The following is a 22,076-nucleotide window of genomic DNA, read 5'->3' as shown; positions in this document are numbered from 1 at the left end:
AAAACAAACAGAAATAGTATACAAGATCAATTGTAAAGATTGCAATGCTACGTATATTGGGCAGACAAAAAGACATTTGTGCACACGTCTCAAAGAACACCAGAGCGATATCAGGAAACAGGCTAGTAAGCATTTTGTATTGATTGGGGAAAGCCAGAAATAATACATAAAGAGAAACAGAATAGAAAGAGACAGATTAGAAAAGAGAGACAGAATAGAGAGAGACAGAATAGAGAGACAGATTAGAAAAAAGAGGGAATTAGCAAAGATGTTTTTTATTAAAAAATTTGAGGACACCATTAGCTTACAAAAAGACACGGAGAATCTTAACGCTCTCTACGAACATATTATAAAAGAAACATAATTTCCTTTTCTTCTTCGCTGTTTCCTTCTCTTAGCTTTTATTATTGACGACGCTGGTTTGTTTTTATTGCTTGTTTGGTTTGTCTAGAGATGCGCACGAGAAAAATCTTAAAACATGCATATCGATCTCTTTTCGACAATCTCGAATATATGATTTCGATCTTGATCTCGATCTCGACGACATCTTGACGAGATTAGCGATACAAAAAATAGTTCAAAATATGCAAAAATCGTTTGTAAGTATAAATAAATGTACCTGTTAAAATTTTAGCAGAAAAGTATGTATACTGTATACTATATTTACTTGATGTTTCTACCTTAACTTTTCTTAAAAGACTTAAAAGATAGCGTCTTTGCTGTATATTTTAGACAAAAAAATTAGTTACAAAAGTTATTGTCAATTATTTTGCGCATCTTCTAAAGTTATTAATAAATTCTACTGGATGTAGCTTTCCTGTGTTACATGGAACACCCTGTATATGTTTGCATATTTACATTTTATAATTCAATTTTGTATAAATGTAACTTTTAAAATAATATAAACAATAAGTTTTTAATAAGCAATTTTATATTAAAATTCTAGACAAAGGTAATGTAGTAAGTAAAAATACAAAAGTAAATAAATGTGTTTAACAAAATTTATTATAATAACGATTGCAAGTTTGACATGTACCACGAATTTAGACATATTAGTGATCTGGCAGATTCAGCAGTTAGCTGGTTACGGTGTTTGCGTATGATTAATCCAGCTTTCGAAAATAATTGTTCTGCTAGAACAGACGTGGCTGGCGTTCCTAGGAAATCCCGAGCAATTTTTGCTAAACATGGATATTCTTGTGAATGAGTTGACCACCATGTCAATATTTCAACATTTTTTTCTGCTTTTCTTGTATTATAATATTTTGTTAATTCGTTTCTTTAATCTGAATCGCTAACAGATTTCTCATAGATTGCATTCATATCAATGTCATCGTCATCATCAGTCGAGGAATTACGCAAATCATTGTTTAGGGAGTTTTCTGAAGAAATAAAGTATTTGTTCTTATATAAATCTTCAAATTTTTTAACACTCTGATCTTTCATTTCTTTTCCCCAGGTTGTGGCATTAAAATTTTCAATTTTATGCCTCGGATCTAGCACGAGGCAAATACAGTAAATCCAGTTAGATTTCTGATAATGTTTAAGTAATTTATCTCGACCAGCTTGGTATGGATTGAACAATTTATCAGTGCGGTTCAAAGTTTGCATCTTATTCTCGATTTTATCTAAAAGCATATTGAATGCTACTATAACGTACGGTAAGGATACATAGCTGTCACCGCCAAGAACAGTAGATACAGTTTTAAAATGTTTTAGAAATTTCTGAACTTCTGAGCACAAACACTATTTTTCTTCGGATAGTAAATACATGTAAAATGCAGTATTACTTTGAAACAGACTAATTAGTGCAGGCTTCAACAATAATGCAACTTTGAGCATGTCATGAGTTGAGTTCCAGCGTGTGCACATATCGATTTTTGGCGACAAAAACTTGGTACCGTCGTCGTTTCGCGTCGTCAGCTTGCGCGACCGCCTCGTCGCAATAACGGCGAAGATGTTCGGGAAAGTGCCGCCGCCGTCGAACACGCCGGGTCCGCCTAATAATAACGGCGGCCAGACGTCAGCCAAGTCGTCGTGCATCTGGCCGGCGACGACGGGCACGGCATCCTGTCTGCCGTGCTTCTCGGTGGAGGAGACGCCGACAGTGAGCACCGACGACAAGGTGAAACCTTGGCGACCGATGAAGGACAACGATTCCGACGATTCGCCCACCGTGGTCTCCGAGGCTCCCAGCAACTCCCTGCAGCCGCCCCTCAGTTTGACGGACGCCACTTTCGTCGCGATCGAGCCGCCTAGGCCCTGCAGGACTGACAAAACGACGACGACCTGCGCATCCGCTTGTACCAAGACCCTGGCCAAGTGTTCACCCAAGGAAGGCTCGTCGCAAGTTGGAAGGAGTCACGCCAACGCGATGCAGAAGTGTCCCGGTCAGAACTGCTCGAATTATTCCAAGACCGGCGTCGGTAGATCGCGACGACCGCAGTCTACGTCGACCGGGAGAAATTTTAACGTCGAGTCGTGTACGAGAGACTATGCGAAAACCGCAAAGAAGATTGTTGCCGTTAATCGAGAGCCTCCGAGCGGCAGGGAGCCGTTTCAGACGTGTAACGAGCAGCAGTCCAAGTGCTTGCAGGGATACGCCCCCGCGGCTACGGTCGCTGCCAAATTGTCTTCCGCGAGATCTTCCGAAACGATTCACCACACGTCGCTGCCGGGCGGGAAAAGGTCCAGTAACGAGGACCTCCTGACGGACACGTGCGCGAATTACTTCGCGATGTCGAATGGCGCGATGTCCAATGTGCCGGTCGTGAGCGAGCAGTCGTTGCACGCGCATCAGAAGCCGGCGGTTCCGAAGATGATCGACGTCAAAGGCGGCGCCGGCGATTCCGCGACCGCCATCGCGTCCTGCGAGGATAACACCTGCGACAGCGACTTCACCACTTCGACGCTATCCAGAGACAGGACGTTGAGGAGGGTCAGCAACGAGGTGCAGCAGAGTTGCGTGTCCTGCCTGCCGCAGAATCTTCCCACGGAACTGCAGTCGTCCACCTCGCCGAGAAACTACAAGGATCTCAAGGAGAAGTGTCGCGATTCTCTTTGGCGGCCTACAGAGACGTCATAGTGCACTTTTCAGCATATTTGTACTTTGCTCAGATTTTTTTAATTTTAAAAAGAGAGCCCTGAATTTTTAATGGGATTATTGAGAGCATTATTATTTGTTGCAACCACATTATCTTCATCTTTGGAATAATCGGAATCACTTTCTTCACACTCTTCCGGATCATCTAATCGTAATTCACGCAGTATATCCTGAACGCCTAAATTTAAGATATGCGCAAAGCATAAAAAATGACAATCTTTACAGTCAAAGTCGATACCTTCACTTTGTAAAATTAACTGTAGCTCTCGAATAAATACAGTATTGCTAGCAACATTATCCAAGACGATACCTATGGTTACATCGTCTATAAACAGTACTTTGTTTCGAGAAAGTAAAAAACGCATTAATGCATGTAAAATCAAGAAATTACAAATCTAATTTCATTGTTTGCAACTGTACGTGTTATTACCTTGAATCTTCGACTCAATATTGAAGTTTTTCAAAGAATTGTAGAACAACATTGCTATGTCCTTGCCAGTGTGGACTCCGTTAAATGGTACAAAGTCTAGAACTATGGACTGTAGTTTCCAGCTACTATCCACAAAATGTGCAGTAATACCGTAATAGGATTTCCCAGCGATGGACGTCCAACCATCGACCGTGAAGGAAATCTTGAGTTCATTAGTTTTCAATATATTGATTACTGCATCTTTCTTCTTTTCAAATATTTCCAATACTCTCTTTTTCATAGTATCGCGTTTGGGATACTCAAGATTAAGATTTAGTGCAGCAAAAAAATTCTGTGTGGCAGTATCATCAAAAAAACTAAACGGCAAATATTTTATTGCCAACCACTGTACTATTTTTCCTGTGAAGCTAATATTGCTACATAAAGCCTGAACCTAAAATTAAAAATAAATGTTATTTATTAATGTTATAGATATTAAAAAGAACGTAAGCAACCTAATCTGTAAATCTCAATAAAATGATATATTAAGTCTGCAAGAAAACTTTAATTTAATCATAAAATGGTTATTAAAATTAACGTAAATAAAATAAAAATAAAAAGTTTATATACGGTAAAGGAAGTTTTAGTATGCAATTTTGAAAGCTATAAAAACATTTTTTCTTAATACATACTTTTAAATTAAATTGGTTGATTTTTAAATAGAGTATCTCCATGAGTAATTTTCGAGAACATTTTATGTGTCTATCTTAAATTTTGTAAAACAAAAACAAGTTAAAAATATGACAATTTTGCTGAGTCATGTGCAATAATTTGCATGGAAACAAAATATTTTTTAACAAAATTAACCGTGAGTAGTATTTGGGAAAAAATATCTAACAATAGCTGTATTCTTTTCACGTGTCACTCACTTTACCAAATCATGCATATTAATTCAGAGCAATTTTCCTAATATGTTTTAAGATTTTTAATTATTTGTATATACCCAGATAGCGGAGTGCGTCAAATGACGTTATAATGTCGTCAAAGTGACGTCTCTAACGATAACAATCCGTCACCTCATGCGCATATACATTTATTTATATACATGTACATTTATTCATATTTTACTAAAATTACCTGCGGAAAATGTAAAAGTTGCTGATTTTTTGATTGTGGAGTGAGATACAATTTATCAAATTCTTTTCTGTGAGCAATTTTTAAATGCTTTTTCAATCCCGTAGTGTTTGAATGTTTCTTTATTTTTTGCTCTTTGCATATTCCAAACTTTTCTTTTTTATCATCTACGTCCACATTATAATATACTGAAAGTTTTGTTTTTTCTGATGTAGATGAAGAAGAGGATATACCGTCGGACCGTCACTGTCAGAGTCTGAAATATTGATTTAATAAATATGTAATTATAACTTACCGCTATATTATTTAAATTTAGAAATCGTCTATCTTTTACTTTTACTGTTAAAGTCTAATTTAATTTGTCTATATTTGTCTAATTTAATTTGTCAAATATGACTAGTTTTTTAATTTAAATAACATACATGAAAGAAATACAATTTAAGTAGGTAATTTTTCTAAAAATCAGATATATTTTCTGTACTATGTATCTACCATAGAACGAACAGAGTGTTTATTTAATTGCACTTCAAAAGAGATAAAAATTAAATATAAATTATAAAAATAGTAAAAAATATAAAAATTAAATATAAAAGCAAATATTTGGACCATTAATCATTTCACATTTTTATACGTAAAATAAAAAAATCTATGTTACAAACATAATGTAAATTGTTACGTTATTAAATACAATTATAATTTAACAAATAATGTATTTTATAAGTGTAGAAAAATTGCAGAATAAAAGCTATAATTTGTCAGTCATGTGTATTTTATTCGGCAATTTTCCTACCATATACCATTTATAAAAAAACCAAACAAAAAAAACAAATCTGCTCCTAGTTTTATTATGCATATAATGGGAGCTTTTCTACAAGCGATACAAGTTGACACAGTCATTCTATCTTTCTTTTTTAGCAATAAATAACAAAGACAAAACGACACTTGTATCAACTTGTGTCGCTTGCTGGAAAGCTCCCAATATATTTACTTTTACTATAAAATATTATTTCTTATCTGATGGATTTGCAGAATGCTGACGTTTAGACATAAGTAGGCATTTGGCTTCGCGGGGCACTTGACGGTGGGTCGGGGGCAGGAAGCGGAACGCGTGGGGGCCGCCGTAAGCGATGGGCGAGGAGATGGCGACGGCAGACGGGCGCCGCCCCTCCGTTGTTTTCCGAAACCAGGATAGAGGGGGGCTGCGAGGGGCGCCACTCCGAATATCCTCTCTCGCGCGGCGGGGCGGGAAGGGCGCCACTCCGAATTTTCCCTCTTGCGCGGCGGGGCACGACGGAAACGCCTCTCCGCAGTTTCGCGGATGGATCCCCCGTCACGACGGCGGTGCGTCGGTAATCGATCGACGGCCCACGACAATCGATCGTCGTCGTCGGAGATCTTTCGCGCCTCGACTCACAATGCGGACGCTTACGCGTCATCGATATTTTTAACCGCGCACGCATCGTGTTTATTTCTATTTTAATAATTACTGAAATCTACATTGCAATAATCGTACGGATAGAAACAATTTCAACGTACGCGAGTTTATATTTTAACATTTCGTCGTCGTCATCGTCGTCGTCGGAGATCGTCTCCGTTTGCGTGATCGCGGTTATCTCTCAAAGTTATTCCAGAGTTATTTGCTGCCCTATTGACATCCGTCGAGCGATAAGCGCGAACCAACGCAAATCCTCACGCAATTTTATATCCCCCCATGTGCGAATTTCAAAAAGGCTCAGTGCTGGCTTGGTACTGGTGCCAGAATTACCAGTACTGGCTGACGATTCTGGGCCAGTACAAGCTAAGATCGGGGTTATTACTGGGACAATGTCGGAATGATAACACGGGTCCTAGTCTTGGCGCCAACTTTGGCCCGACACAGAGTACTAGTACGGGGACAACACTGATTGCCAGTATTGGGCTAACTCTTGGCGCCAACTTTGGCCCGACACAGAGTACTAGTACGGGGACAACACTGATTGCCATATTACTCGCGGCGTGTTGCTTTGTGCCGCGGTCGTTACCTCCGGCGCCGCTCGAGCAAAAAGCTTTCTAAATCCCCTCACGGCGTGTTGCTTTCGCGCGGTTGTTACCTCCGGTCCCGAGCGAAAATTTTCTAAGTCGACCCAATACATCCCCAGTACTGAGCCGACTTTCGGCCGTAGATCAATTTTATTTTTGGCCTTATACACGGTCAGTACTGAGACGAGACTCGCCTCGGAACAGAATATGGTTGCATGGGAGTACTGGTGTGACGTCCTGGGTGATGCGAGGTGGCTCGATCCGGCAGAACGTCTCCGTCGAAATCAATTTTTATGGGTTCTTCTTGCAGTTAAGGAGGTAAAACCCCAGGATAATTAGCTGTTGGTCGGCGACGTAGATTATGGCTCCTTGGATCCGTCGAAGGTAGGTAATTCAATAATCTTTATCTTTCTTTTGATATAAAAGAGTATGATATTTATTGTAGAACTTTTACGATACAAGTGGCTTATGTGGGAGGATGGAACAAGTATAAGATATGTGACCTTTCCTGGCTCGTTCCACACTCTCCGTCGAGAGGGTGAAAGATTCTGTTTTTATACAATTTTGGAAACGGTAGTGGGAGGTGACCGCACCTCGTTACAATGAGTCATAAGGCGTTGTCTAGCGGATGTGAGTCTACTTCTAGTGGTGTGGCTCGCTTGCCAGCAATGAGTCATAGGGTGGTGTCTTGAAATTCATTACCTTATATGGTCATGCGTTGCGCTCTGCTTCGACATATCCATATATGGTCTATGCGAAGACTAGATTCACTCGAATGAGTCATACAGGTGACTCGTCTGAATTCTATTTTTATTCTCTAGTCTAACAGCGATTTGTATTGAGAGCGATACTTTCTTTCATTATAAAATTTCAATATGACTTTTATCATAAAGGAAAATAAGAAATCTTTAATATTTTAGTTTTAAAATGTGCAAATATATGTTGAATATTATTTAAGTTTCTTTAGACATACTTTACATACAATAGAATAATTCAATAGTACAATTAAAGTCATTATTAGTATGCCTAAAGTATAAAAGATATTGCTCTCTTCGTCTAACAGTTAATATGGTATATCTGACTCTCTCTTTCTCTCTTTCAGATTGTACAATACTCGCATCTCGCTCGGATTCGTGTTCCTTATGCTACGCATAATACAATTTTATCTTTTTCAGGTTCGTGAGTAACACTTCGGCGTGTGACGCTCGATACTTATATTAATTTTGGTAAGTATATATAAATATTTGTTAATAATAATATTGATAAAAGTGATGTTAGCGGTAATAATAATGATTCTAATATCAGATTAATAATATATATCGTGCAGATAGAAATGGTCAGCATTCTCATTAGTACAGGAAATCAATGAAATTAAATTGTATATATATATATATATATATATATATATATATATATATATACAATTTAATTTCATTGATTTCCTGTACTAATGAGAATGCTGACCATTTCTATCTGCACGATATATATTATTAATCTGATATTAGAATCATTATTATTACCGCTAACATCACTTTTATATATATATATATATAAGATTTTTTATTATTTTTATATCTCGCGAATGGTTGGGAATTTGATAGGAATGTATAGGAAATATATTGTAGGACTTTCATTAAAGAATAATATAACATTGGAAAATTTCATTATTAATATATGTGTTTGTTAATAACAAATTATTAATTAAATAAATTGGTACTTTTTAATTCGCATATTGATATTATTATGTTCTCTTTATTTAAGAGGTTTTGAATTTCTAATATCATCTTGTTTATGAGCATTCGTTATTTTATTGTTATAAATATTTCGTAAATAAACAATTGCAGAAATAAAAGTTATTATCATTTTTCGTAGGTGTACTGATACGGGGTTTATATGTACGGTCGAAATTTATATGTATCAAGACGAGTTTTTGTTACTATATATTTCAGTGTTGTTGCACAAACAGAGGTATGTATTTTTACGATTAATTAGGTATAGGAGTTTAGTGAAAATTATGCTTTATATATTATTTTTAAGGGAAAAGGTTCAAGTTTTCAGGGTATATAAAAGGGGATTTTTAATCATTGTCGTTTACTGGATATTAAAATCTGAATTCCGATGTCCTTTAAATTAACCAAATACGAATATGCAATACTATGTTATTGGTAACTTTTGGGGACATATATTTTATACCGGGTGGTTTTTCCTTTGGATTTTCATATAGCTTTCATTAATGGATTAACAAGGTTTTGTCTTATATAAAAATTGTTATATACGATCTGAGGTATAAGTTAAAAATATTTATTGATATGGTCAGTAATTTGTTTATGATTGTTTATAAAAGTAAGTTACAATTTTGAATAATTATATAGTAAATGTTTTTCTATTGATCGGTTCTAGTGATTATTCCTTATACACATTTATATTGTTCTCATTGCAAACTATTCGTTTTTTATTTTATTTAAATTTATTAAGAATTAATTATGGCTATCCTTGTCTTACACCTTGTGAATTGGTATTAAACTATCCTCGTCTTTCATGGAGTGAATGTTCAATTTCAATCCCGTTTATTAATTTAATTAATTTATATAGAAAATCGGCGTTAACGTTACTGGTATTTAGGAATATGAGAGATTCCATTTTTATCATAATAATTAAGTGTCAAAATTTTTTGTTTAGAAATGAAATTTTTCAGCTTTAAAATGTATAAAAGACTAAAATATTAATGTAAAAGGGATTTGGTCTTTGTAAGTCTAAAGGGTAGGAAATTCAAAATGGCGGATGTGAAACTTTAATAATTCATAACTCGAGAACGGTAAGAGATAAAAAGATTGAGTTTCTTTTGTTATGTTTAGATAATTAAGGGCATTATTTTAGGTTGTTTAAAATTTTTGTGTTTTATGGATTTCCATAATTTTTAATTATATCTCGGAATTAAGAAGAGATATGATGTGAGAATTTTTGTGGGATTACTTGACATACTCTGCTGAGTGTCTGCAGTAATTTTATTCGTCATTTTTAATAATAATTTTATGATAAATTTTATTGTTAATTAATTTATTTTAAGAGATACGATAATGGTTTATAACCAAAAGTTGTTTGACTTTTTGTAATAGTTCCATCAGTCACATTAGCTAGGTCTGTTAATAAATTAATTTAATTGTTTATAACAATCATGTTTGAAAAAATGCTAATGAGATAATTATTATTTTAGCGTGATAATGTTCCTTAGGTACAAAAGGTTATGTTCTTATAAATAATCTGCTTTTAATTTATTTATTTATATTTTATTTTAATTTTCTGAGTTTATTCTTATGGAACATGTATTTATTCGTGTGTTAAATTGAATTTATATTGCATAAAGGATCTCATAAAGCTTGTAATATTCATTTATGATCAATTTTAGTGATTCTGGGAAGTCTTAACAAGCAATTGTCCAAAAGTTTATAGTGTGATTCATGAAAATGGGGCTTAAACTTGAAAAGGTGCCTTTAGGCAGTCATGTTCTCTAGGCTTGTGTCTACTACTTTAAGAACGCGTGCTCGCATCAGCTGAGTGATTGTTGTGACAGTTAGGTTAAGGTGTGATTATTTATTCTTATATTGTTTTCAGGTGTTGTGCAATTAGGATGGAAATCGAAAAATTTATGCGGCTGGAATATAGCGGTGATTATACCGTCAGACGTGACAGCAGTCATTCATCTCCTGACAGTCGACGGTGTGGGCAGCCAATTTCTCGTTGGAGCTGAAGTAGTGTAAACATCTGCAAAAATAAACGCAAATATTATAAATTTTTTATACACAAAATATTCTATATTATTAAAAGAACTATAGGTACTTACCGATCGCAAAAGTATTTCCTGTGCTCTTTTTTACTGATTTGCGAGCTCACGAGGCGGGATAGGTTCTTGATTCATGCAAAATGTCCCACGTTGTCGTTATGCACGTACAGCAGATTTACGTGTCTGTCCATCTTTCGGTCAGTAACACGTATTGGCAAGATAGCAAGTTTCTTGTTTTTTTCTCGATGCTGTACACGTTGATGGAGATGTTGTTGTGATTTTCAAACCGTTTAATTTGATTCAACGTCATCGGAAACTCAATATCTGTAAGATCTAGCACCGACGTGTAATGTGGATACGACGATTTCCGAGATGCGTGTTCCTCAACTGGATACAGAGCAACCACCACTGACCATGCGAAACATGCATTGTCCATTGATCGCACGTTTATTACCGCCTTCTTCTTTTTAATTTCTTGCGGTATTTCCACAAAACACCCCGCGTGCAATGGATTGTATTTGTTCACGTTTACCATTAAATTGAGTATACGCGATAACGCCCATCCGCTATCACGTTCCTGGAATTCCTCCAGCTTTGCTAAGGTAGGCTCGATGACGTGTCTCTTGTACCACTCATGCAGATCGGACTCACGAAAAAGTTCATAGTTTCTCGTTGCGATACTTTTATTCGCGCGTTTGTCACCCGCAACAAATTCACCATTAAACACTGTGTTAATTTTTACATTGTCATGTCGTTGCATGACGTTCCGCACATGACTGAGTACAATTTCTCTCGCATTTATAAGAAATTGACGAGAATCGATGTGTTTGGAATTTATCATCGCACCAGTCAATATACGGCTTTCAAAAGCCGGATCTATCTCGCGCCATCTGAGTCCTGTCTCACTCGCACTGTATCCCGCACCCACATGTACGAAACGTTGACGTACCAAGTCTTTCAAACCTTCGAGTCTTGCGATACAAGCGACCAATGACTGTTTGAGACCGATCGATGACTGATCGATTGATAATCGTGGTCGTTTAATTCGGCTTTGTTCTTCCAACGATTCGATAAACTCGTCGCATCGTTGCTCCCACGCGACAAAGTCTTCCCTCGAATTTAACAGGGTGGATTGCTCCAACAACTCCTGCTCCATGTTATTGCATGATCCTCTTGCTAACGCCATTTGTTGCACTCACGACTTCCAGTTTTCGACTATTGAGCGTATCCCCTAAATTCGTCATTTTATATTCTACTAATGATGCATCGTTTACTTATCACATCTAATTTCATCTCAGCAGCCGTACATCGGCGCTATTTGCAAAATTTGCAGTTTTGCACGTGTTCGATGAAATCATTGCGAGACACGTACGTTCGCGAAAACGCGCCATTGACTTTTGGTGATTTGATCTGTATCAATGCAGCAGCCGTATACATCGGCGCTATTTGCAGTTTTGCACGTGTTCGATGAAATCATCGCGAGACATGTCGCGACATGTTCTTCAAAACAATAACGCTCCATTGAATTATGGGAAATTGCAAATTTTGCAGTTTTGCACGTGTTCGATAAAATCATCGCGAGACACGTCGCGACATGTTCTTGAAAACAATAACGCTCCATTGACTTATGCGAAATTGCAAAAATGGCAGTTTTGCACGTGTTCGATGAAATCATCGCGATACACGTATGCTCTTGAAAAGAAATCATATTTGATGCCCGATGAGGTGATCTCATCACGAATGTTCTTGACAAAGATATCACATTTAACGTATATGTGGATTGTGGTGGCGGTCACCATGCAGCAGCCGTACATTGGCGCTATTTTTGCAAGATTTGCAGTTTTGGGTATGTATAAATGGTCTACGTGGATTCTAGAGCGCAGTCGAGAGTTCGATACGGTTCGAGTAAGTTGCAATAAACAGCCTCCAGATACGATGAACACTCATGGTGCGAACTACTACGTTCCGATTCAGGACGAAACGTGTGGGAAACAGCACAATGAGTAAGTACCGCTAATTTTCATATATACTTGTGCAAAAAAAACTTTTATAAACATATAATTGTATTTTTTCAGTTTTGATAAACCCCGCTACACACCACGTATTTTGGGAAGGAGATTTGCCTTGACATCAACAGCGTATAAATTTTTGGATGTTGGAATCAATGCGGGACCTATGTCCTCTGTGGATATACTTATTGGCGATAACCGAGGCAATCGGATAATTCTGCCACATGCAACGTGGGTGACATTCATCGAAAAACGTGCAGATATACAGCGACTCGTGCAGTCATCGGCACCATCATCGCTAACGTTTTGAGATCTGGAGCTTGTTAAAATACGTGACGCAGATATTACAAAATTGACGACGTGCGGCACCAGCTTGTACATGAAACCATCAACTGTACTCTTCCTGTTCGAACTAGAACATTGCGTCGAGAATGTGTATTTTCAACTATGTCAAAATGTTCACGGCGTAAGTGAAGAATTCAAACAGTTTGTAACAATTTTACGTCAAAATTGTATTACCGATAAATGTAACGCAGTTACAATCTTGCGTGACGTTTATGATAAAAATTTGATTATTGATTGCGAATTATTAGCCTACGCTTTGGATACTATTGTGTATAATGCGCTACATGATAAATAAATGTATATAATATGATTAAAAAAGTTGTAATTATTTTTCCTCGTCATTTACCGTTCATCCCATTTCCTGTCATAAAGCTGTCTTCGTTTATCGTTTACTTAAATGTAATATTAAAAATTAAATATCGCGAAAATCTGAACGATTAAATATCGCTGGCGAAGAAAAGATACGCGATCGCGAGAACGCGCGAGGGAAAGAGACCGCGCGAACGAGAAGACGAACGGGGGACGGGGGGAAACATCTACGAGGGGGAGACAACGCGAGCGTGCAGTGTGACGTCACGGACTCCACGGCGCGGCGAAACGCGAACGCGGGTCCCCTTGCCCCGCGGCGCCGGAAAACGCGAACGTGATCGTCCCTCACCCTGAGCGCTTACACAATAGTAAGAAATGTCGTTCGTTTTGGCAATGTAAGCGACTATGAGCACGTCAAAATGGCAGACGATAGGTTATTGTGTGTTATATTTGCACATATAATAACATTATTAGAATTATTATTCGAGGAAGAATATTTAATTTTTAAAATAAATCCTTTTTTTTAGAATAAATTTAATTTTATTCTACAAATTTTAAAACCTAAAATAAAGATCAAAATTAGGACGTAAAACAATATCACTTAAAAAACAATTATTTATCGCTATAAAAATGGTCACCCCAGATTCACATCGGTATGTTATTAATATTATTATTACACATTGTTGTTTCAATTTTTAAATTAAATAAAGGGAAGTGAAAGAGGCAATGCCACGCGTGGTAATTAATGCGCAATTAAAATAAGTCAATAATTAAATATATATATTAATTAATACAAATTCGGACGTTTCGACACTTTTTGTGTCATCTTCAGCGTAAAAATGAAAATAATACATGAAAATTTCAGTCGATAAATTACAGTCAATCGCGATAAAATGAGTCAATCAGTAGAAAAGCGCAGTCAAATCAATAAAATAAAATTTATACGAATGTTTGGTAGTCTGTCAGGATATGCCGATATTCAAATGCTCCGAATCGATCGCATCTTCAACGTTTACTCTCAGGTTGGAAGACCAGGTAGAAAGGAGAGATTCGATTGTCCTTTCTAAACCGTGAATCGGAGTCGCAATATGTTAAAAAACGCAATGTATCAGTATTAAAATTACAATCACAAATTCTTACTTACGGAGCATTACAGACTAGTAAGTCGCAGTGTTAAAATGTACCTGTCGCTCTGACAAATCGTGAGTGAGTGAAGCATTGGTAGAAATCGGAAGGTTAACATAATAAAAGCGGTGTATACATAAGTTAATGGTGGGGGGAAGAGGAAATGGTGGGCGGGGACAGGTGAAAGGAACGAGGACGAGCAAAGGAAAAGGAACGTAATTTTAAAGGTAGAGAAGGAAAAATGAGGAGGTAAGGGGTCGAACTAGGAGAAGGTGAAGGAGCTGTTCGCAGAAGGGCTTAAGGTGAGGGTAACGGTGAGGGAGGTGATTGTGGTGGGACAGAGGGGAATTTGGCTAACCATACTGGTGAAGTTGGGAGACGAAGAGGAAAAGTGGCAGGTGCTGGAAGCAAGAAGTAGGGCGGGGAATAGAGTAGGGGTGAAAATACACGAGGACAAGTCAGTGGAAAGGAGAGATAGGGAGAGAGAAGAGAGAGAGGAGAAAATAGAGGAGAGGTTACGTAGGAGTACAGGGAGATCGGAGGATGAGGAGATATCGAAGGAAATGGAGGATAAGTTGCTCGTCGAAGATGAGTCCGAAGAGGAGAATAAGGAAGGAGGAAAGAGGGCCTGGGCTAAGTAAGAAGAGGAGGGAGGGAGGGGAGTGAAGTCTGAGGGCGGGGACGAAGCGGAAGCGGAGAAAGAAGAAGAGGAAGAGGGCCACGGAGAGACGAAGCGTAGGAAGAGGAAGAGGAAAACGACCACAGGGAGCGGAAGCGGACATGTAAGAAGAGGAGGTCGACTTCGGGGATTTGATCTATGTCTATGTTTATGTTTGGAAGCTAGAGTGAATGTTATGTAAATGTACGAGGTTTGGGAACGTTCCTCGTGATAAAAAAAACGCCTTGTAAACCCTAAGAGGAGAGACAATAAATAATACAATACAATACAATACATAAGTTAATGGTGGAGATAAAAATTCACAACAAATAACTCTAAATTTTTTAAACCGAACAATTTAAGAACATAATGGATTTAAAAGTGAGATTATCGTATAATAGCTTAAACAAAATGCGAACCTTCATAAAAGCTCATAAGGATAGTCTCCCACGTTCTAAACAATGTAACGTAGTATACAAAATTAACTGTAATGATTGCGACGCATCTTATGTAGGCCAAACGAGCAGACAATTACAAACAAGAATTAATAAGGAACATCAGAACCATATATAAATTAGAATACCTACATCTAATCATTCTGTTATAACAGATCATAGATTAGCATTGGATCATAATTTTGATTGGAATAATGTGGAAATTCTAGATAATGAATCGTATTTTTATAAACGCTTAATTTCCGAGATGCTGTGCATAAAGAGACAGGAATGGATTAAATTTGCAGACGGACACGGAAGGTTTACCGGATACTTATTTGAACGTTATTGATGAGTTATCAAGAATTTATTCGTTGTGAATTTTTATCCCCACAATTAAACTCGAATGTATACACCGCTTTTATTATGTTAACCTTCCGATTTCTACCAACGCTTCACTCACTCACGACATGTCAAAGCGACAGAGACATTTTAACACTGCGACTTACTGGTCTGTAATGGTCCGTAAGCAAGAATTCGTGATTGTAATTTTAATACTGATACATTGCGTTTTTTAACATATTGTGACTCCGATTTACGGTTTAGAAAGGACAATCAAATCTCTCCTTTCTACCTGGTCTGGTCTTCCAACCTGGGAGTAAACGTCGAAGGTGCGATCGATTCGGAGTATTTCCATATCTTGACAGACTACCGAACATTCGTATGAATTTTATTTTATTGATTTGACTGCGCTTTTCTACTGATTGACTCATTTTATCGCGATTGACTGTAATTTATCGAGAAATTTTCATGTATTATTTTCATTTTTACGCTGAAGATGACAAAAAAAGTGTTGAAATGTCCGAATTTGTATTAACTAATATATTTTATTATTGACTTATTTTTATTGCGCATTAATTACCGCGCGTGGCTCTGATTGCCTCTCTCACTTCCCTTTATTTGATTTATTCAGGAGAGCCTATATTTCGTTTATTCAATTTTTAATTTATATTTGTGTATGCATATAATTTTTCCTTGCTTAATATTTAAATTATGTACAGATCCATTTGTGAGAAATTCAATGTAGGAAAAGCCACTGCGTTAAATGCTGGAAATTGGAATATCGTTACAATTTTTTTGTCTATAATTTGATTCGACGACATGTTTGTTGATATGCAATTCGCTAACAATGCGTTCCGAAATGAACGTAAGCGCTTACGCTTGATCACGCTCACACTGCCCTATACCTTGCAAAAATAAGCGTTTGTCAGCAGAAGTTATGACGTCAACGATGACGTCATTAGTCGATCCGTAAACGCTTACAACGCGTGAGCGTCCAAACTGAACGCACCCTTGGTGTTTTCTTCAAATAACGTTTTTGAACCTTCAAGATTGCTTCCGCTTTATTGTAAAATGTAGCCCCTAAGAACAAAAAGTCGACTTTAAGTCGACTTGAAGTCGACTTTTACCAAAACTGACTTGGCAGAGAAGTCGACTTTTTTAAGGACAAAAGTCGACTTGAAGTCGACTTGAAGTCGGCGAATGTCTTAAAAAACGCCGACTAAAAGTCGACTTTCCGTCAATCGACCTCCAGACGTACGCGGCGGTTTATTTTATCGACTTTAAAAGTTGGCGGGAAGTCGACTTTTCGTCATGACGGGAAGTCGACTTCTTGTCATGACGGAAAGTCGACTTTTGGTCAACTTCGGCGTTTTTTGAGACATTCGCCGACTTCAAGTCAACTTCAAGTCGACTTTTGTCCATAAGGGGATCCTGCAGTGACAGGCAAACTCGAACGTGAATTAGTGGTGCGATTAAAATTCGAATATTCGTGATGTCCGGATATTCGGATAATCAGTTAAAATAAAAATTATTCGAATAGCCGAATATTTGAATAATAACTATTCGGTCATTCGGATAACTGGTTATTCGTATTATCCGAATAACACGCTATCCGTATTATTCGGATATTTTGAATATACATACGTATTATCCGAATATTTCTAATATTAAAATAATGCGTACGCAGATATGCATACTTTGCGTTGGTGGAAAGCAGAAAAAAAACTTTATGCTTTGCGGAGACAAATGTGGTACATTTCTCTACAAGTAGAAAACTGAAAACCTTAATTCTACTATATGCGGCTATCATGCTAAACTTCAAATTTTATTATGTCAACATAACACTTCTCGACTTACGTATTCATTTTTGCTACGTATTTGTTGATTTCACCTTGGTCGAGTGTCTAGTACAGCAGTGTCGTATAGGCGGCATAGACGCACGACCATTAGCAAGCACTTGGTGTAGGGAGGCCAGTAACAGCCATACAAAGGTTTGAAATTTAGTTAATACTATTTCAATCGGTATTCTGGATAGAAACTGAGCACGCAGCAAAAGTTAGAACATCTGACTCTTTCAGCGATGGGGAAAAGTAAAGTGTGGCAGCATTTTATGCCATCAGCCGACAATAGCGAGGCGGCATGCAAGTACTGTGAGTCAAAACTGTCTCATAAAGGTTCCACGACATGTCTGTGGAACCATTATAATAAGAAACACAAAGTAGTGCTCGGAGCTTCATCGTCACGTATTCACAGGTAAGTTTTTTATTTTTAACGCTGCCGTATATTCGAAACTATTCAACGTTTTCTGATGTTTCCCTTTTCAATGTTAGAACAGTATATAACTTAAGGATGTTCTAGAGAGTTTGTCAAAATGCTACGAAGTTGATAAAATTTAATATTTGTACACGGAGAAAATTTTTTGTTATATTTTACTCTTAAATTCACTACAAACTTGGGACAACTTGGTAACCAAGGAATTTTTAAAATATACAAAAGACATTTTACAAACAACGTGATAAAAATTACCAAGCAAATTGGTAAATTTTGAAAAATTATTGAAATTTCCTAGATATATTTTAGTAAAATTAACCAAACATAATTTCAGTAAATCGTAAACGGACCCTCGAGAATTAACAAAACGGGAAGAAAAGAGGCTATAAGGGTCAAACGCGGTTCTTCTTGCGTAATGTCTCATTTATTCATCTTCTTGGATATAACTTCAAACGTTTCGGCTCAATTTCGGCTTATAATTGATACTCTCCTGAAGAACGACTATCCTTTGACATTTATTTTTGATACTATCAACATGAGAATTAAAGCGTTACTTAACAGACGCACTCGCAGACAGGATGAATCTCTAACCATTTGCGAGGAAGAACGGCGTAAATGGTTTACTGTTCCATACGTTGAGGGGATCTCCGATGATTTTACAAGAGTTGTCGGGGATCTTAATGTCAGATTGTCTTTCTTCAGCCTAAACAAACTTAAAAAATTTATTAAAGTACAAAAGGATGTCCTCCCAGCTCAATCGAATAAAAATGTGGTTTACAAAATTTCCTGTAGAGAATGTGACGCGTCATACGTAGGCCAAACTAAAAGGCAATTAAAAACTCGAATTTCTGAACATCGGAGCCACATTAACAGAATTACCTCGACACAATCTGTCGTCACTGAACACAGGCAGAATCTAGATCACGATTTTGACTGGGCGAATGTGGAAATCCTAGACAAAGAGAAATATTTATCCAGGAGACTAATTTCTGAAATGATTCACATAAAACTACAGGAAAATAGTATTAATTTGCAAAATGACACCGATTTTCTAAATCACGCATACATAACTATTTTAAATAAATTGTAAACCATGCCTACGATTGATGTCTTTATTGGCTGTACAATTGTTATGACGCGTCGAGCTCTCGTGCTCTCATTGGTATTTTGAATTTTATCACAATAATACTTTTATCATCGACACAACTATCTATGTATACATTCGAATTCTGACTGCGTTACGTTAAATGTTTTTATTCCGTCCGTCGTTTTCAAAAGGTCGATGTTACCGACAAGTCACTTCGATTATTTATTAATTCCCACGTTCTCTTTGGCCATTTGGTAAGTTAATCACTGTCTCGGGTTAATTAAGTTTTGATTTTACATCAAAATCTTACAGATAAGGATCATTTGGTACAAATAACACGAGTCGACGAGCTTGCTATTTGGTTTGGAGATCGTGGGCTAACCATTGTTATCGCTGAGGATGGCTCGAAATTGAGCCGAAACGTTTGAAGTTATATCCAAGAAGATGAATAAATGAGACATTACGCAAGAAGAACCGCGTTTGACCCTTATAGCCTCTTTTCTTCCCGTTTTGCAAACATAATTTATCTTTTAATGTAATAGATATTAATATTTTTTATTATGGTAGATATTAATCAGGATAGCTCGTATAAAATTCTTGGTGGTACATGTTGTCCCACAACTACCATGATTTCAAAGTAAATTTTAAGAGAAAATTCTCCCCGTGTATATATCTCATATTCTGTATTCTCTTTTAAAGTTCGGGACTAAATTTCAGATCGATTCACAATTTAGAGATAAAAAGTTATTACTATAAATTTAGGATATAAAAATTTCAAAACTTTACTGATTTCTAGGCAAACCATGAGCGATTCTGACTCGAGTTCTAATGGCCTAGACCAAGAATGTGATCAGTCAGAACCTAAAAGCAAGAAAAGGCGCTTCACTACATCTCAAAATATTATTTCAACGAAAAAACCTGTAAATTCTAGACGTGCAGAGGATATTACCGTGGCTATCTGCAAAATGATTGCGATCGACATGCTCCCAACATCGATTGTAGAGAATGAAGGTTTTATTCAGTTCATAGCTATCAGTGTTTCAGGTTACAAAGTACCTTCAAGAAGGACGATTGACAACCGAATGCGCACTTTGTACAACGAGGCAGCGGAACAGGTGCGCACCACATTAGATAAAGTCGACGCTGTAGCCATTACAACAGAGGCGTGGACGTCTAAGGCAAATGACAGTTATATAACATTATCAGCACACTACCTTGATGACAACTGGATCCCACACACTGTCAATTTGATGACGAGAGCCACACTGCTGAACATTTGCAGAAAACAATTCGCGAGGTTGTGCAAGAATGGAATTTAACTAACAAAGTTACCTGACTTGTACATGACAATGCTAGTAATATTGTTAAGGCAGCTAAAGAACTAGGCGATACGGACGGTATGCTCAGTGTACGATGTGCAGCACACATCATACAATTGTCTGTCAATACAGCCTTAGAAGCATCAGAATGTGTGTCTGTGATAAAGAAAGGAGCAGAGATTGTTAGTGCATTCCGGCACTCTTATAGCAGAACAACCGCTCTAGAGGATAAGCTGAAAAGTCTCGGATTGCCAACATTGCGACTGATGCAGAGATGTCCGACACGCTGGGATTCCACATTCTTTATGTTAGATAGACTCCAAACTTTGCGCTCCGGCATTATGGCAGCTTTAAGTGACCGGTCCGTATTCAAGTCGGCGATTGCTGCTAAGTTAGAGCTATGCGAAGCAGAGTGGGTAAAAATTATGCAGCTTACAGTATTGCTAAAACCATTCCAACAAGCAACCACAATCTTATGCGCCGAAAAGTCCATCACATTGAGTATAGTGCGTCCCATTATCTACAATTTAATCAATCGCCATTTACTGGTAAAGGACGATGATAGTTCTTTACAAAGAACTTTTAAAGTTCGAGCGGCCTTAGACCTCACTGATCGATTCAAGATGGAAAATATTGACGTTAACAATGAAGTGAAAGCGATGCAAATGGCCACTTTACTCGATCCTCGACATAAGAAGTTGACAGCGGAACCATCTAAAAGTGTACGCTCATCTATACACACAGAAGTGCAAAGGCGCACTAATTTAAACCATGGACATTTAGCCACACCTAGTGGCAACGAGCAGCATCAAGGCTTGACGGTCATGGATTTTCTCCTCGGAATAGACAAAAATCATGAGGGTGATGATTTTGCCAAATACGTCGCGGAAACTCAGATTGACCATAATCTTGATCTGTGCGCTTGGTGGAAGGCACATGAAGTATGCTTCCCAGCAGTGGCTAAAATAGCCCGCCAGCTTTTGTGCATTCCCGCCTCATCTGCTACAGCGGAAAGAGTGTTTTCCACTGCAGGAAATATTGTCTCGGCGAAACGAAGTTGTTTGTTACCAGAGAATGTATCTCATTTAATATTTCTACACCAAAATAGGTCTCTTATTTGACCTAAGTAATCCTAAATAGTCCAGTTTTTTATCAATTAATTTATGATGTCTAGTTGAGTTACACTAATCTATTTTTCATTAATTTTCTCTAATTAACTCTAATTAATTACAGAGCTATTCTAATTAATTAATTATTTTTGTTGTCTGAAATGTTTTTGTTTTTTCATGTTAGAATAGCAACCTTTTTGTTTTTCAGCTAAATAACTTTAGAATTTGGGAAACCTACTGAAATAAATATAATTGTCTAAAAGAGTAAATAAATAAAAGAGATTTTTATTTTCCTTTTTTATATATATGCTAGTCTTTGTTTTTCTTACAGAGAACCTTGTTCTTTTCTGTGCATTTTCTAATACTTGCTGTGACTTGAAAAGGCATGTATGGTCGACTAAATAAATAAATCATTTTGTCGTTATTTTGACATCTTGACTTTCTGTTCTGCTTCGGTCAGCCTAACCGAGTAAGTAAGGAAACGATGAAAGTAGTGGTATTTCACCGGCGATGTTGCCATCTCCCACTTATGCTACACCTCTCATGTCTCCTTACAGTGCCAGACTAGAATCAAGCTCAACAGGGTCTTCTTTCCCCGCTAATTTTTCCAAGCCCGTTCCCT

The 22,076-nt window shown here is 37.2% G+C and overlaps 2 protein-coding genes and 2 pseudogenes across 2 annotated transcripts; 3 read left to right on the top strand and 1 right to left on the bottom strand.

Annotated features, from left to right (window-relative positions):
• Positions 1-1,024: 1,024 nt before the first annotated feature.
• Positions 1,025-4,130, top strand: LOC139824308 (uncharacterized). The gene has a single exon (XM_071796842.1). The coding sequence runs from the start codon at positions 1,958-1,960 to the stop codon at positions 3,083-3,085; it is 1,128 nt and encodes a 375-aa protein (XP_071652943.1). The 5' UTR covers positions 1,025-1,957; the 3' UTR covers positions 3,086-4,130.
• Positions 4,131-10,502: 6,372 nt separating this feature from the next.
• Positions 10,503-11,632, bottom strand: LOC139824314 (uncharacterized; annotated as a pseudogene).
• A 281-nt stretch (positions 11,633-11,913) lies between these two features.
• Positions 11,914-13,129, top strand: LOC139824315 (uncharacterized; annotated as a pseudogene).
• Positions 13,130-17,748: 4,619 nt separating this feature from the next.
• LOC139824294 (E3 SUMO-protein ligase ZBED1-like) lies at positions 17,749-21,695 on the top strand. Its single transcript, XM_071796808.1, has 4 exons — positions 17,749-17,921; positions 19,823-20,204; positions 20,396-21,286; positions 21,663-21,695. Exons 1-4 carry the CDS (start codon positions 17,749-17,751, stop codon positions 21,693-21,695), a joined length of 1,479 nt encoding a protein of 492 aa, XP_071652909.1.
• The last annotated feature ends 381 nt before the right edge of the window (positions 21,696-22,076 follow it).

The sequence above is a fragment of the Temnothorax longispinosus genome, unplaced genomic scaffold (genome assembly GCF_030848805.1).
Source record: "Temnothorax longispinosus isolate EJ_2023e unplaced genomic scaffold, Tlon_JGU_v1 HiC_scaffold_32, whole genome shotgun sequence".
Lineage (NCBI taxonomy): Eukaryota > Metazoa > Arthropoda > Insecta > Hymenoptera > Formicidae > Temnothorax > Temnothorax longispinosus.
Note: the sequence above shows the minus strand (reverse complement) of the source record. Positions and strands in the feature narration are given on the sequence as shown.

Bases quoted from the DNA above. Each gene is read 5' to 3' on its own strand.
- LOC139824308 (XM_071796842.1), top strand. From the start codon at position 1,958: ATGTTCGGGAAAGTGCCGCCGCCGTCGAACACGCCGGGTCCGCCTAAT.
- LOC139824294 (XM_071796808.1), top strand. From the start codon at position 17,749: ATGGGGAAAAGTAAAGTGTGGCAGCATTTTATGCCATCAGCCGACAAT. The intron at 17,922-19,822 runs GTAAGTTTTTTA...ACTGATTTCTAG, and splicing joins TCATCGTCACGTATTCACAG to GCAAACCATGAGCGATTCTG. The intron at 21,287-21,662 runs GTATGCTTCCCA...TTTGTTTTTCAG, and splicing joins CTTGGTGGAAGGCACATGAA to CTAAATAACTTTAGAATTTG.